This window comes from Austrofundulus limnaeus, unplaced genomic scaffold (assembly GCF_001266775.1).
Source record: "Austrofundulus limnaeus strain Quisiro unplaced genomic scaffold, Austrofundulus_limnaeus-1.0 Scaffold2372, whole genome shotgun sequence".
NCBI lineage: Eukaryota > Metazoa > Chordata > Actinopteri > Cyprinodontiformes > Rivulidae > Austrofundulus > Austrofundulus limnaeus.
In genome coordinates this window covers 2,052-19,296 of record NW_013954774.1, presented here as the reverse complement: position 1 = coordinate 19,296, position 17,245 = coordinate 2,052, and the positions used below count along the sequence as shown (strand labels likewise).

General features: G+C 39.4%; 1 protein-coding gene across 1 annotated transcript; it reads left to right on the top strand.

Moving 5' to 3' along the window:
- Positions 1 to 51: 51 nt before the first annotated feature.
- On the top strand, positions 52 to 16,535 carry rsf1b.1 (remodeling and spacing factor 1b, tandem duplicate 1). The gene is made up of 16 exons (XM_013999615.1): positions 52 to 227; positions 1,901 to 1,992; positions 2,722 to 2,814; positions 2,942 to 3,147; positions 3,277 to 3,407; positions 4,469 to 6,717; positions 6,798 to 7,079; positions 8,004 to 8,108; positions 8,203 to 8,282; positions 8,719 to 8,773; positions 8,859 to 8,977; positions 11,458 to 11,525; positions 11,639 to 11,852; positions 11,932 to 12,155; positions 12,374 to 12,553; positions 13,682 to 16,535. Exons 1-16 carry the CDS (start codon positions 74 to 76, stop codon positions 14,233 to 14,235), a joined length of 4,806 nt encoding a protein of 1,601 aa, XP_013855069.1. The 5' UTR covers positions 52 to 73; the 3' UTR covers positions 14,236 to 16,535.
- The last annotated feature ends 710 nt before the right edge of the window (positions 16,536 to 17,245 follow it).

Genomic DNA, 17,245 nt, shown 5'->3' with positions numbered 1-17,245 from the left:
ACTGCTTTATTTTGTTGATACCGGAAATGGTGCTTTTAATTCACGCGCGCTTGACGCTGGTCTGAGGGAAAAAATGGCTGCTTCGGCGGCAACAGCGAGTTCTTCCCCGGGTTTGTGTCCAAATTACGCCGTGATTTGCTCGTTTCTGGAGCGGTACGGAGGCTTGCTGGACTTACCGGAGCTCACTTTCCCTCAGCTGGAGAGATACCTGCAGGACACATCATCAGGTGAGGCACGAAACCTCGCAGCTGGTGGCGAGGACGAGGAGAGGCTTCAGCGTTGCATTAATGATAATGGAGCTATGAGCTAATGTTAGCTTCGCGGTGTTATTGTGTGTTTTTTTTAAACCTCCGTGTTTACTTAAACACAAGTTATCCGCCATCCAGATCCACGGTTCGAAGAGGAAAATGCTTCTACACGCATTTTAACGTTTATTGCAATCCAGACCTGCCGAATTAGTCGATGTTTTCTGTCACTTTTTAGCTTTTGAATTGAGCTTATTTTTTCCAGCCTTTATCTGCTGCCGCTGCTGCTTCTCTGACAACATAGAGACAAATGAACGGTGAAAACTCCGTTTAAACGTCGCAGTAGTTCACATAGCAAACTGTGATTTTATTAAACTGTGGCTCAACACGTCAGGCTGTGAATCGGGATGAAAAGTATGTACTTTATTAACAGTTAAAATAATTTGCCAGCCGAGCTTCTGCAGAGTTGAGCTGCAGCAGTGACAATATCCGGTCGGAACCTTCATAATAAAAGTTGATATCGATTTATGACTACGTTTAACATAAATGTCGGTGTTCATATTACTAATAATGCATGTTTATGTCAATTTAACTTTTACAGCTTCTACGTATTCGCTTCAAGTCCAGTTTACGTTTTCATAGATATATAAAACACTGGAACTTCCGCTGCTTATTGCAGCAAATTGACGCTTCTTTACGCTTCCGGTTTGTGGCGCTCCTGATTGGGTTTTAATTTTTGATTCTAATATACATGTGGCGTCACCTCGTGCATTCAAGAGGCATCACGGTTACACATTTGATCATTTTTTTTGTTTAATAAAAGGAGGAAAAACATCTCCTTTTGTTGTAATTTCATTTTAAGTAATATTCCAGTTTGTTTTAGGAGGGTTCATTTTAGCATAATGTTAAATAAAAGTTGTGTTTTTTGTAGCAACATGTCCTGTGAACATTTTCAGAAATGTATAAAACCTGAAATTGTCTACTTATCCTCAAATCCATTTCTGCCAGTTTTGTATGGCTTGATTTAATGTAAAACTTTTTTACTTTAGTATAATTATCATTCAGATTGTTTTTATTCACTTTCTCTTTACTTTACCAATCACTTGTGTAAAAATTTTACTTTAACGTCAGCTGTATTTTTTTATTTGATTGTCAGAGTAGCAAAATATTTGTTTCGATTCAGTGGCGCGCACATAAATATGTACAACTGCATTTTTATTTGTGTTATTGGTTTTGTCTTTTTGCGCACTAATTGTTACCAAGGAGTAAAAGTAATTGTGTTGCTTCTTCAAGTGGGAAAGAAGTTATGGCTTTGTTAAAAACAGCTTGTGTTTTTGCAGCACCGTTTGAAGGCATCGTTGTTTTTAGATTTTTAACTGGGCTTAAAAACGAGCCTTTTCCCAGCTCTGTTTTAGTTTGTAATTTTACTGTTGTTTTTTTGCTTTTACAAGTTTGAAGACTTACTGTATGTTTTGTAGTACTTTAAGATTTTCGTTAATGACAAGTGTATTACAAATTACCGTGAGTTTATTATTATTATTATTATTATTATTATTAGTAGTAGTAGTAGTAGTAGTAGTAGTAGTAGTAGTAGTAGTAGTAGTACATAGTATTGGTGTAAAAAGGTTAATCATTTGACTTTTTTGTCTCCTCAGTTCCAAAGCTGCTGGTTGATCTTCACGTCAAGCTGCTGAGGAAGATTGGCAAGTCGGTGACTGCAGACAGATGGGAGAAGTACCTGGCCAAGGTAAGTCTGGTTTTGAATATCGGTCAAAATCATTGGTCTCTCTGCTTACAGTGGGTTTTAATTTGGTATTTTTAAATAAATAAAAGAAAAACTGTGTAGCAAAGTACACAGTACATTTTAGTTAGAAAATGTATTAAAATGTACTAAAATGGATAATAATAAACCTTTGCACTTTTGCAATTGTTTCAGTGTTACTACACAAATATAAATGTCTTTAGTCTGCTGAATGTTTTTATTATTATTATAATTATTATTATTATTTGCTATGAAACATTAGCCTGAATTTAATTTTCCTCTGCATTCTAGGACTGATTCCACAATTAATAACTATTAGACAGAGCATCCCTTTAAACATGAGCAAACTTGTCTCTTAATGACTTCACTATCATAGCATAACCAACTTTTATTTAGGAGTTATTTATAAATTATATTATGCTGTGTTGAAATGGACAAGAAGACAAAAAACAAACTCATACAAAGATGCATTTACATGTGTTCTGTACCGATGTGGACACAGTTATCATTATACATTATATATAATTATACAAGACAACTTATTATGTAAATGTGCTGCTGAAAAAGCTTCACCAAATATTAGGGTGGTTGAAGGATGAATCTTTGTTTAATGCTGCTTCTTTAAGAGACAACATGGTGAACTTGTGTTTGTTGTACTTTCCACAGACTTTATTAACTCTGTGTCTTTGTTTAACGCTCTGGTTTTTGTTGCAGATATGTCAGGAGGTCAACACAACCTGGGCGTGGGAGCTCGAGGAGAAGGGATACAAAGAGCTGACCATGGAGTGCAAGACGGGGATACTTAAAGTGAGAACACAATGATGATGATGATGATGCTGTGTTTAATTCTGCCCTTGAAGTTTTAAACTAAAGTTCAAAACAAAGACTTGTTGTGAGTACGTCATAAATAAGAACTGTCCTGCTCTTTCTTCAGTATTTGTGTGAGTGTCAGTTTGATGACAACGTGAAGTTCAAAACCGCCATCAATGACGAGGACCCCGATAAAATGCGCCTTCAGCCAATTGGCCGGGACAAGGACGGGCAGATGTACTGGTTCCAGCTGGACCAAGACGACAACGTGAGGGTTTACGTGGAGGAGCAGGACGACCTGGACGGGGCGTCGTGGAAGTGCATCGTCAGGTCAGCAGAGACAATAATTACACTTTAAACATCCCGAATCTTACCCTTCGCAGAGAAATCATTCATATTTAGTTTGTTTGATTGGGTTAAATTCAGAAAATACATTTAAAATCTCTTTTCTGTCTTTAGAAATAGAAATGATTTGGCTGAAGTCGTTGCCTTGCTGAAGACACACATTGATCCCGAGCTGCTGAAAAGAGACGAGGAGCAGAAAAACAAACTTAAAGCTGAAGAAGATGGAGAAAAAACAGAAAGTAAAGGTAGATGTCAGAAAAACAAAACATGTCGTTTTCTTTAACCTCTTGAGCCACATGCCCCATTGACCGGGGGTAAAACAGCTTTTTCCATTTTCTATTTCTTTTAACTACTTTTAACTTAAAATCTGTGAGTTGAACCTGGACATGTTTGGTATCAATAGAAAGCTAAGAATCTTGGCTAAAAGCTCATGGAAACTATTTGTACATTCACCAAACACAGTTCAAATCAGAAAGTAAACAAACTGTACAAAATGCCATCATTGCAAATCTGTAAAGTAAAAATTTCTGACATTATTTTTTTAAGCAAGTCAAAGTAGATACCTAAATATGTAAAGTCTATTGAAAGGGTTTTTTTTTTACTTGATTTTGAGTAAATATGATCCAACTAAAGTCAAATATAATTTCTCATTATTTTATATAATATATATGGTGACAAATAAATGTTTGGATAATTTTTAAAAAGAACAAACATTCAATAACAAATCTTTTCAGGCAGGTAAGAAAAAATAAATAACTTTTGGAAGTAAAAACTTCAGATTTCTTAATATTTATTAATGGTACCATCATGGTCCATCCTGTGTAGAATGACAAAATGCAAAATTATTTCTTTACTAAAACCTCTGTAACTTTGCTCCAGTTAATTTTAGCAGCATGAATCTTTGCACAGGTAATGTCCACAAGTGGATTTATGGTTTCCAAGAGTTTTTAGCCTGATTGATTATGGTTTTAAATAGGTTATATACTGTCTAATGCAAAAATTATTCAGGTGAGAGTGAAAAATATATATATATATTATGTTCCATCCCCAATATCTGTAAAACCACAGCAAGTGTTTTAATACTTAGACTTCTGATGAAATCTCCCAAGTGTTGCTTTATTTTGATACCAAGATTATTTAAGTAGAGTTTGTAAATGCTGAGATACACTCAATTATATTTCAGCATGGCATTTTGAGAAAAAACTTCAAGAAAACCCCTTGGGGCTTAATTTTTATTTATGAAACTGTTTTGTTCTGAATCAACAAGAATCTAAACTTGAGTCTTTACATTTGTCGTTACTTCTAGAGGACGTCAAAAAGGCAGAGGACACGTCTGATGAAGGGAAGGACTCGGGCGAGGCTGTTTGTCCAGAAAAAGACGAAGCAACTCAAAAGGACAAACTGAAGTCAGAAAGCCCCGACACCAAAGTGTCGCTGAACGGCGTCGTTGAAGGCAAACCTGAGGCGGAACTTGACTCGGAAAACGTCGGCGCCAAAGCTCAGAACATCAAAAAGGAGCCAGCGGAGATGGCGTACATCAAACCGGCACTCAGCGACCTGGCTTCGTCCCACGAGACGAGCGTTTCCATCAAGGCCGAAAAGGGAGAAGAGGCCGCAAAGAACCGTTCAGAGGAGATCCAACAGGCCATGAAAAACGACCAGCAGGCCAAAGTCCCCTTGAAAAAACGAGGGAAGAAGTTTAGCGAGGACTTTGAAAAAAACAGGTCCATAACTCCACAAATTCCATCACTTCCTATCCCGAAGGAGGCTTCTGAGATCGAAACAACTCCCGAACAATCACAGAAAATCCAGAGAGTAAACGATCAAGTTAATGGTGAAGTTCAGCCTCCCTCAGAGCGAGAGCCGCTGAAAGAATCTGCTGCTGACAAAGAGCAGACGGATAAATCCACAGTGAACGCTCTCCCAGCCGCGGACAAAGATGGACTGCAAGACAAGGATGAGGCGTATCGGGTAGAGATTATAAAGGAAGCCAAATTACAGCAAAGTGACTCAAAAACAGCAGAAAATGTGTTAGACGAGACAGAAACGGAAAAGAGAGACGCTCACAAAAAATCACAACCATCAAAAGATACGATAGCTGTGTGTAAGGACTTAAATAATGGAGTAGAGATGCCGTCTAATCAGGAAAATCTTGAGAAAATGAAAGACTCCAAATCAGCAGACGAAGTCTCGTCTACAGAGAACAAGTCAAACTTTTTAAAAGAAGGCGACAAGTTGGACAACTCAAAGTCAAATCATGAAATCAAATCCAAAGAAGCTGAGTCAGCGGGAAACTCTGACACACACGAATCTAACCGGACTGAGGGATCAACTGAAACTGTTGCATCTGAAAGTAACGCTGACAAATCAGATCCGTCTGCACTGGAAGAGAAATCAGAGTCCGTTAGAACTGAGACCCGGTCTGCAGACAAAGATCCTCCAGAGAAACCCGTAGAATCCGAATCAACGGGTRTCACAAAAATATCAGACGAGAAATCAGAAGAAACGGTCGACACAAAGGAGAGCGTGGAGACTCCTGCTCTCGTAGAAGAATCAGAATCATGTAAACCTTCAGAGAAGGGTGACAACGTCGAAGAAACGATTCCCGATCAGCTGTGTGAGAAAAAGACAGAAAATCCAGAAGACGCGAAGAAAATCGCCAAATGCGACGGTAACACGACTCGCAACATGACCGCGAGAAGTGACGCCGAGACCGGACGGATCACAGAAGAGACGCCGGACGTTAAATCTGATCCGACAAAACCACACGAGGAAACAAAAACAGAGGTTGAGTCTGTCGTTAGCAAAGCGACAGACGACGGCAGCGAACAGAGAGAGAAACCATCAAAGACTGGTGAAGAAAGGGATGGAACGTCTCAAAAACAAGACGAGGAGGAGAAAGAGCCTGAGAAAGACTCGGAGATCACCAGGACAGAGAGTCCGTCTTCAGAAAGTATGAAGGATACTGTTAAGGACAATAAACTTTCAAACAAAGAAAAAGATGGTTTTTCAACAGATGAGGTCTTAAAATGTGACGCGAAGGAGGAGGAAAAAGCTCAAAATAAAACTTCAACAGACAAGGAATCTGAGCCCCGAAAGACGAGCAAAGACCCTGATACTGAACCTGTAGAGGTAACCAACAAGCAGCCAAGCAGAGAAGAATCCACCGACGCCTCCACAGACAAGGACAGCAAAACCAAAACAAGAAAGGCTGAGAACGGCGGCAAGGGTCGGAGAAGAAACAGGCCTCTGGCGCATCGAAGGAAAGCCCAGCTTCAGAGGGAGGAGCGTCAGGGAGACTCGGAGTCGGACACGAACACCGGGATGTGTCTGCGAAGATCTCCCAGGATCTCTAAACCCACCCAGAAGGTGGTGGAGATTCAGGACAGAAAGGTGGAGAAGACGCCTCAGAAACAGGAAAACGACAAAGACGAGAAGGTGAAAGAGGAAGGGGAGGAGGAAGAGGAAGAGGAGGAGGAAGAGACTGACTTCAAGACTGTTCAAAGGAAACCCAAAGAGAAAAAAGCTGATCCGGAGAGTCAGCCCAAACCCAAGGTAAGACTGAAACATCCTAACGTTTTTATCCATCGCTGTTTAACCCGGTAACGAAAACACGCAGCCATGTTTGCGTTCAGGGAAGAAAGAGGCGGAGGACTTGCTGGTCCAACACGCGAACGCGCCGGAAAAGGAAGAACTCCGAAGACGAGGACGAGAACAGCGACGAGTCGTCCACCGAGGAGGAGGAGAGCGAGGAAGAGGACGACAGCGACGAGGACTACAAGGTCGAGCGAAGCAGAAAGAGACGAAACCGGAGGAGAGAAAGACGAAGCTCGGACTCATCCACGTCCTCGGATGATGATCTACCTCCAAACGACGACCCCTGCAAACACTGTGGTCTTCCAAATCACCCGGAGCTGGTGGGTACCATCAGATCCTTCCTTAATGTTTGTACTAATATTTGTGCATTTAAGTAATTTACATTTGCACCAGACTGAAACTAACACACCACTGAGGCTAACATTAAGCAAACGATGAAATTAGAAGCACAATAAAGAACGTTTATGATTCATTTCCTCTTGATATATCCTACACTTGTGTGGTTTTATGAATTATAGCAACTCTGCACTAATTAGTCTTTGCAAAATAACGGGTATTTGTGCAAAACACTCGTGCCATCAGCAGTGGTGGGCACAGCCAATCAGAAAGTTAGCTTCACGAATATGCTAAACCAGAACTTTAGCTCTGCTAATGCTAAACCATTAAACAGTTGGAAAATCTAGAGAAAGCTAATGCTAACTGTTAAGTTGATTAGCAAACATGTTGTTAGTTTTCTGTTGGTTTAATTTGAAGGTGATCATTTGTGGCAAATTGGCCAATCCAAACAAGGATTGTGATACTTCGAGTTCAGCCCTTTCAAAATAAATGCATTTCTTTGATTGAGCCTGTATTTTTTTACAAATCCTGTTAGAAATCAGTCAAATATTTTCCCTACCCATATTTTATATGTAGTCAGTTTTTCTATTTATTTAAATATTGTTAAATGTTATTTTATTTCTTTTTGACAGCCTTAGTTTGAAGTTTAGCTGCTAAAGATGCTACATGCTAAACATACGTCGCCTGACACGCCCAGCACTACTTGTATGAAGGGATAGTTTTTATTTATATCAGGATAAAAGGCATAAAAATAGAAGTTGTGAAATCTTTAGTTCACTTAAAGTTAGTGGAACCTAATTTAGTGGAAGCTAATAGCAGAAAGGCTAATCTGTTAAATGAGAAGCTAGTTCTTTTATTAGCAGGTTAGCAGAACCGTGCCCACCGCTGACCACCGGTTTGTTTTTCAGATCTTACTGTGCGACTCGTGTGACAGCGGTTACCACACAGCTTGTCTCAGACCTCCTCTCATGATCATTCCCGACGGAGAATGGTTCTGCCCGCCCTGTCAGCATGTACGTATCCGTCCGAGGGGTTAAAACACCACGACAGGAAAGGAAACGAAATGTGAACAAAATGTTAAAACGTTTTTTTTAATGTAATTTGCAGAAACAACTCTGCGACAAACTGGAGGAGCAGCTCCAAAACCTCGACGCTGCCTTGAAAAAGAAAGAACGGGCTGAGAGACGGTGAGAAAGTTCCTGCGTTAGTTTTAATTAAATAAAACACTTTGTTGTTCCAGTGGTCCATTTATGTTTTAGAGTACTAACTTAAAGACAAAGTTTATGACCACTGAAGAACCAAAAGGGTTAGAAAAGTTTTTTTTTCTCCACTAAAACTTTGCTTAAAACTTAGAGAAAAATAGTATAGGTTATAATTTGGGAGGTTTTTATAATTATTTTTTATACGGTAACCTGTGCTTATATCTAATTATTTCTGTACATTTTAAATTTCTTTTGTGGTAAAACAAAGTTAAATAAATTTAAAATACAAATAAACCATATTTCTGACTTTATTTTTAATTTTGTCAGCTCTGTTGCTCCATAATTTTGACTATAAAAAGTGCAAAGACACCGTTTCTTAATCAAGCTAATGTGTGTTTTTCTTGTTGCGTTTCTCCTGCAGGAAAGAACGTCTGATTTATGTAGGAATCAGCGTGGAGAACATCATCACGCCGTCAGTAAGTACACGCTGTAGATGCACGGACACAAACCAATTCTCCCGCTGATGTTTGTGAAATAAGACATCCTCAACTCCTCCGACAGGTGGAGGTGGAGGAAGAGGAGGAAAAGCCTGAGATCATCATCAAAGAGAAGAAAGAAGCAAAGCGCAGTAAGAGCTGGGGTCGAAGGTCGACGAGGGCGAAGAAGACCATCAGCTACAGGTGAGAGCCGAATGATGACTGCATGGATTTATTTAGAAAATAAATCTGCTGCCTTTGTAGCAACGCTTTTATGTCCTCAAACTAAAACAAAAACATCTGTTCAAATCAAGGCTTTAGTGTTTCTGTTAAAGGAAGAAGTTCAGCCTATTTATGTTTACTTTTATTTTGATTCATTGATTGCTTTATTTATTTCTGACTTTATAGAAAGAAGGAAAAATTAATAATATAACTCTTCCTGTGTAAACAGGAACTAACAAAGAAAAAATATATATATACTGGTATATGCATATACGTATATTTGGGGATGCAACAACACATGTATCTGTATTGAATCATTCAACACAGAACTTTAGGTTCAATACACACTGTGTATGGAACAATACAGATTTTTAAAATGTATTTTATCTGCTTGTCTTCTGAAGATGCTCTGTGTTGAAGGATCAGTGGATCTGTGTTCAACTACTCCACCTAGGCTGCATTGTGGAGCACAGATCCACTGAGAAACCTGCAGTTTCAGCTACATTTAATTTAAAAACCAAGCTTTTGAGGTTAAACCAATGTTCATAAATAGTAAAATAAATTGCAAGTTAAGAAGGGCATGGACATTTCTCTTTTTTGTGTCAAAAAAAAAAAATCAAACCGTGAGACCAAAGTATTGAACCAAATTGAATCGTGAATTTTCTGTAACTTTGCACCCCTAACATACAGTATATTTATACAAAAATTGTGTGGTGGCCACTGTTTTTAGAGATTTGATCATTTGTCTTTTTTACTAGGGGTGTCCCGATCTGATATTGATATCGGATATTGGTCCGAAAGCAGCCAAAAAATGAGTATCGGATTTTATCAGCCTGCATAAAAAATGTCCGATATAAACGCTCCATTATAAACAGTTCAATCCAGCAGTCCACTGCCTCCACTCCAGTGTTTCTATCCAGCAGAGCTTGGATCCAGTATGTAGCGCTCACGTGATCACAACAACGTGCAGCGCTAACAAGTTAGCAAGAATGTCAGCAGAACCTTCTATTTTCATCAGAAACAGAGTTGAAGCCAAGTGCAAAGTTGTCATGTACAAGTTTTCCGAGGGGGAACAGAACCGTGAACGTTTTAAACCGGAGTGACAACTACTCTCCACCCTGGCAGCAGCTTTGCGGTTCGGCTCGGTTCGTTCAGCCTCGGTCCAGTGACCGCACACAGCCGCTCTGTTTCGGAACCTCCTCTCTGGTCCGGTCGGTGGTTCTAAGCTGGCAGAAGCGAGGACAGCACGCTTACAGTTTTGACATCCCGTGGATTAGCTCTTGATGGACAGAAAAAAGGAGAGCGCAGCTTTTGTTTTGAAATATAAGCGCGACATGACGAGAGCAGTGATAAAAACTGCTCCCTGCAGGAGCGAGAGGCTGATCTCCACATGATGCTCAGACTGTAGAAAGTGGAAATCCAGCAGTAAGAAAGGTAGCTATTAATTTAAATAACTGACTAATTCTTACTATTAATTTTTTGCTCTTGTTATTAGAGTGATGTTTAATCTGTTTACACACTTGTTTGAGTGAAGATTAAGTGCAATGATCACGTTGTTTTAGTTACAGTCAGTAAAATTGAAGCTGTGGACTCTTAACTTTGAACAGACAATAATGTGGGCTTTTGTTTTGTTCCCACCTTCAGTTTTTTCCACCATAAAGCAGCACCAGGCTGACAGGTAGTAAAACAATAACAGAAGTGATTTTGAATTGTTATTTAATACTTTAAAAGTACATTTTGTTTTTATGTTTTATTTTTCAGTGTCTTCTAATTAATTTTATTAAATTGTATAATGTTCTTCAGTTTAAAATGTATGTGATCCATTGGTTAAAAATAAATGGGTCAGTTTTTCTCATACCTACTCTTTTTCACTGTTTGACNCCATTGGTTAAAAATAAATGGGTCAGTTTTTCTCATACCTACTCTTTTTCACTGTTTGACTTGATCAAGATTTTTCTAAGATTTTACATTACAAAATAGGTAAAAGTGTGTGACTTGTACTGTTATGGTAACGGGTCAATATAGGTATCGGTCAATATCGGTATCGGACAATTCTCAAAGTTGTAAATCGGTATCATATCGGAAGTGAAAAAGTGGTATCGGGACATCCCTATTTTTTACATAAATAAATACTAAAGCTAATTACCTACTTTATTAAAGAAAATGGGAACCACGTTGAGAGAAATTAATTTGTAAAAGCAAAATTATAGTTTGTTTGCTTTGAGAGGAAATAATAAGTCTTGAACTGAATACAAGTTCTTATTAATTTGGTTTCCAAGTTACCAGAGAATTACCTGCCACATTTGAAATGTTCTATTTTATTTAGTTTTAGACACTTTTTTATCTGCAACTGTTGACCTTCAGTTCTCTTATATGAAATTATAAATGCTGCGTAAACGTAATGTGATGTGTATGAGGAGGGATTTCTGACTCGTTCTTTCTTCTTTGCACTCATTTTGCAGATTTGATGAATTCGACGAGGCAATCGAGGAGGCCATCGAGGAGGACATCAAAGAAGCAGAAGGAGGAGGTATAATTATTAAAGTATCTTTCTTGTTTAAGACAAACTAAAATCAACACAAAAAAGTAAGGAAATTAGATTATTTTGATATAATGATTTGGTTTTTGTTCTGTCTGTTGCAGGAGCTGGCCGAGGTAAAGACATGGCCAACATCACAGGTCACAGAGGTAAGGACATATCCACCATCCTCCAATCAGAGGAGGGGAAAGAGAACGGCCGGCCGCCCCGACCCAGCGCCGGGCAGCGCAGGAAGAAGCGGCGGCGGCTCAACGACCTGGACAGCGACAGCACCGTGGACGAGGAGGAGAGCGAGGAGGAGTTTCGCCTCAGCGAAAGGTAGCGGGGGCGTTTCAACTCCGACCCCCGTCTGACCTCTGACCGTACTGAACCCATTTATGTTTTTGTTCGGCTTCAGCTCGGAGGAGGAGTTCGTCGCGTCGGACAACGAGTCGGAACAAGAAACGGAGCAGAACTCCAACGACAGCGACTTTGGCAGCAACAACAGCGGCAGGCATCGCTCTTCCTGGAGGAACAGGAGGCCGCAGAAACGTAGGCAGAGCTCCAGGAAGAGGCGGAGACCCAGGTGGTACTCTGATGAGGAGGAGGAGACGGATGACGACGTGGAAGAGGATGACATAGGTAATTATTATGATATATATGAGAAATACGGTGGGGAGGGATGTTAAAAAGATGAGACAAAAAATTCAGGTCACATCAATATCTTAGGCAGGGCGAAAGAAAAACTCAGATTTTTGCATTCATTTAATTTATTTTGAACTCTTACTGTAACACCTTGGTTTCTGAGACAAATATTGACCTGTATATGAAAGAACTTAAACTTTTTGTTTGTTTTTTAGTGACTGAAGGCTCGAGCGATTACAGCGACAGTGATCTGGACATGAGTCGGCGGCGGTCTCGGCGGAGCCACAAGAAGGAGGTGAACTACTGCGAGACGTCAGAGTCTGAAGGCTCTCAGGCAGAAACCAACCGGGCCAAAATCAAACCCAGACGGCGTCAGGAGAGCTCCGACAGTGACGGTGAGTCAGAACCGGATCACTCAGATGTTTCAAAACTGAAGAGTTACCATGTTGGTTGTTTTGGGTGATTTCTGGTTCTGGAAGTCGAGCAGCAGATATGAGTTTCCTCTGTAGGATGGTGGGACTCGGGCTAGGCGGAGCTCAGAGTAGAGCTGCTTCTCCTCTGCATCCAGACCCTGTGTGACGTTGGCCCCACCACCTTCTTCAAATCTAACAAAATTGGTGTCAAACGTTTGTGTGGCTATCGTTTTTAAAATATTAAAGGGATCCATGATTAGTTGTAACATTAGACTTTATTTGATGAACATTTATTTTAACTGTAAAATAAAGGCTATAAAAATACTGTAGGCTGCTTGGTTTTGTAAATTTTAAAAATATATTTTAACACTGACGGAGCCATTTTGTTTACACGCAAAGCATTCTGGGTAAATGATGACGTGGATATGTCCTCGATACGAGGCTGCTAGCGAGCTATATCCACCCTGAAGGTTAATCTTGGACAATATCTGATGATAGACTCTTTTAAATGAAACCAGAGAGCGTTGGCATAGAGGAGAAGGTAGAAATGACTCAGCCTGGAACTGAAAATTTGGATGGAGGACAACAGAGCTGCTTCATGGAAGAACCTCAGCTTAGCCTTTTAGCCTTAGCGCCGATGCTATATTGCCTTATATGTATTAGCTCAGCGCTAGAACAACAAACTAACAAGCTAAACTGTTCTCCTCAGTCCGTGTAATATATTTTTAAATTTTTAGTTTAAAAATAATAAAAACTAAACATCCTACAGTATTTTTACAGTCTTTATTTTACAGTTAAAACACTGTATATGTTTATTAAATAAAGTCTAATGCTACAACTAATCATGGCTCCTTTTAATAAAAGTTTCAGTATTTGGGTAATGTGGGGGGGCTGGTTGACCTCTGGAAACTTAAACCTTAGGAAATGACTAATTTTATTGATTTTGAAACTGCGACTTTTTCATATCACGGTATACGGTGAAACCGGCGCATGCCGACTCATCACTAATAAAAACTGAAACTTTTTGTTTTTGTGGTGTTGTTATGACTGCAACAGTTCTAACCCATTAGATCTGCTGAAAGCTAAAATAACCTGTTTTTGTATCTCCAGCGAGTTTCTCTCGAGACTCTGAAGAGGACTCCAGGGACCGGAGGGAAAAGAGGAGAGCCGACTCCTCGGATGAAGAATCCCGTCACCGGCGCAGACGACTAGCACTAAAACGCAGGCGAGCCTCCGAACAGGACGACTCGGACTCGGACTCAGACTCATCCTCGGAGGAGGATCGGCCCATCCGCAAGCGGGTGAACCGCATCGACTCTGACGACTCTGAAGAGGAGGAGGAAGAGAAACCGAAGGAGAAGAAACCAGCGGAGGAGGAGGAGTCTAAGGGAACGAACCCGATGGACCGTGGTCAGGTTGAGTCACAGCCCACAAACGGACAGAGCGCAAAGAGCCTAGAGGGCTTCGCCAGCGACCCCGCTCCCGCCGCGCCAGGCCAAACCCCGACCCAGGAGTCCCCCAAAACCATCAGTTCTACACCAGCTCCTGCCGTAGCACCAAACGGTCTGGTTGGCCAGGAAATATCGGTACAGGAAGACGACGAAGATGACCTGTTAGGAGTCACAGACCTCGTGGACTACGTCTGCAATAACGAACAATTGTAAAAACAAAGTAACTGTGTACTGTTTCCTTTTTGTGGTATTGTATTTTTATATTGCTTAACTTTATTATTCCCTCCCTCCGCCAACACTTCTTGTTTTTTTGTTTTGGAGCTTGATTCTGGATRGATCCCAGCCTCCAGCTGGACGCTGTTCCTGTGGGACTCAACATATCATTTCCTGTCTGACCGGCAACAATCCCCTCACACAGTCCAGCTCCACTGCCAAACCTTCATTTAAATGTGTCGCCACTTCACTTCTCATCCATGTGTTTTATTTTTGTTCTTTTAATCTGAGATCGTTTGCTTAAGCACTAACATACTCGTGGAAATTCAACACTGAAATCTTTAATATTTCTGAGCTGGTTTTGAATCTGGTTGAATCTTCAAACATCATTCCACAATTCTAAGTTCAAAGAATCTGTTGAAGGAAAGAAAACTTGGAGCTTCAGCTGGTTTGGTTATTGTCCACACCCAGCGACTCTCGATTAGCAGCTTCTTTTACAACATTTAAGACGTCCTAGAAGGAATAACTTTTGCACTGTGATCTTTTTTTTAACTGTTGAGTGTCGCTATCTTCAATTAATGAATTCATCCCACAAAGAGAGAGTTTGGAAGAAAAATAAATCTTTGGGCAACTTGGTAAATAATTAATTTTTATAAAGTTTAGAAGGATAATTCAAAACATCTGTGTTACCTAATGAGGTCCAAATTAAAAAGGTTTAACCAGACAGATTTTATTTTTTATTTAATTTGTAGGATGTTTTTAACACATCTTTAGTTCTATATCCCATATTTGATAAGCTAACCTTTTAACAAACCCCAGCTGGGAACCTGCTGGTGTTGTAGATGAAAACGTTACCCTGACTTTTCCACCATCCATGTTCCATCAGTATATTTAACCTTTATTGTTTGAATATTAAGTGACCAACCTGTATTTTTTACACCCAGAACTTTTATATTGAATACTCATTCAAGGATTTTTTTATATATATATATGGTATATTCATGTCTAATTATCTGAACAGCACCACCGATGAACTCTGTTGTTTTAAAGGAAACAAAATCAAAAAGAAAACTTTCATCGTCCCTGAAGTCTCAGATTTAGTCTAGTGTTGTCCCAAACATTTATTTTTGTTTTTGTAATGTATTTTTTGTACATCTAAACCTTTTGTTTGCTTCTTTGAGCAAGACTTTACAGTGTCTTATTTTCTTTGTACATTGTTTTCATCCTGTTAGTTTTAAAATCCTGCAGACTTTGATCAACGAAACGCTCAGTTCTAAAAAAAATGCCTTTTTAAATACACCTCCCAATGTTTCTGCTCATCTTTATTCATGTCTTTTTAATTTTTCAGCATCAAGATCATGAAAATTTAAGTGTATTAAGACGTTTAGGAGATTCATGTTGCAGTTATGAGGAGGTGAACGGACATTAAAAGCAAAACCAATGACCTCTGTTGGAACCAGTCTGTGTGTATATCTGTAGTTTTTGCTGTAATATATTTAGAGGCATTTTGTAATCATGGGAGGGAAATATATTGGGCATTTCTCTGGGATTGCATGGGTTTATTAGTTTTTCTTCTGTAGGGACATGTTGGCATAACTTTTTTTTTTTTTTTACAAAATCTGAAAAAGAACTTGACATGTTTTTAAACGGTGACATCAGAGGAGGTTGTGATGTAGACGTCACAGGATATCTCATCATTTGCAGTGAAACTGCATCGATTAAAGCATGACCAAGAAAAGGCATGTCACAGGAGCTGTGGTTTGAGAGGGGACTAGAAGCCCGTTTGTAAAATATTTTGTAAATTACTCTCAGCATGGTCTACAGAAAGGATAAAGCACTCTGTTTACCCTAGTTTTGATATGAGCCACGGCCAAAACAGGACACACCTGCTGCTTGCAGTTCACACAAACTCCACAATATTTAGCTTTTAGGTGGACAGAATATTGTAAAGCCCATTTTAAAGAGTGAAATGGAGCTGTGTGTCCTGGTGGGTTGAGTCAGAGTAAAGACGCCCTGTTCATGATCTCCGCAGAGATCAGGATGTATTTCTTGGTTATGAAATAACCAGCAGAGAAAGAGAAATGGAGGAAAGTTGAGGTTCTGGTTGTGTTTGGTGCCAATGACTGAAGTGTTAAAAGTTTCCTTTTTACCTCATGATGAACTTGGAAGGAAAGAAACCCTGTCCACTGTGTATAGATCCTAGTAGACTGTGTTTTGTCTTCTTCATACCTTTTATTTACTGTTATTTCTTATGGATTGGATCTTGTACATTTGTTATAATAAACTGGGGTTTAAGCCTTTTCTTGCCTCTTATTCCTTCTCGGCACAGAAATGTGGAATATATGTTTGGAGAGAACAGAAGAACCAGTGTTGAGATGTTTACTGCACTTCCTATCAAAACTTGCTTTACTTTTTTACAGTATCAACCTAAAACTGCAAATTAAGTCACGATTTTCAGTTTGCATCTTTGAGAAGCCTGTATTTTATACATCAAAACATGCTGCTACGTCAGCAATGACTTCAGGTAGTGCATAGGCACTGAGCTTTATCACAATACAATATCGATTTGGTTTGGATGATAAAATGTTTCTTTCTACATACCACAGTCTGTCATGATACAATAATAATTCACAAGTCAGTGACTGATACACTACAATATATCCCCAATAATCAATGAAGGGATTATATCAAGCAAATGGTTTCTGTCCTGTGTGGATTCTCATGTGTTTGTTTAAATTTGACTTTAGTCTAAACCTTTGTTCATAAAGATCACAAGCAAATGGTTTCTCTCCTGTGTGGATTATAATGTGTGTGTTTATACTTGACTTTAGTCCAAATCTTTGTCCAAAAACATCACAAGCAAATGGTTTCTGTCCTGTTTGTATTATCATGTGTGTGTTTAAACTTGACTTTAGTCCAAATCTTTGTCCACAAACATCACAAGCAAATGGTTTCTCTGCTGTGTGGATCATCATGTGTGTGTTTAAACTTGACTTTAGTCCAAATCTTT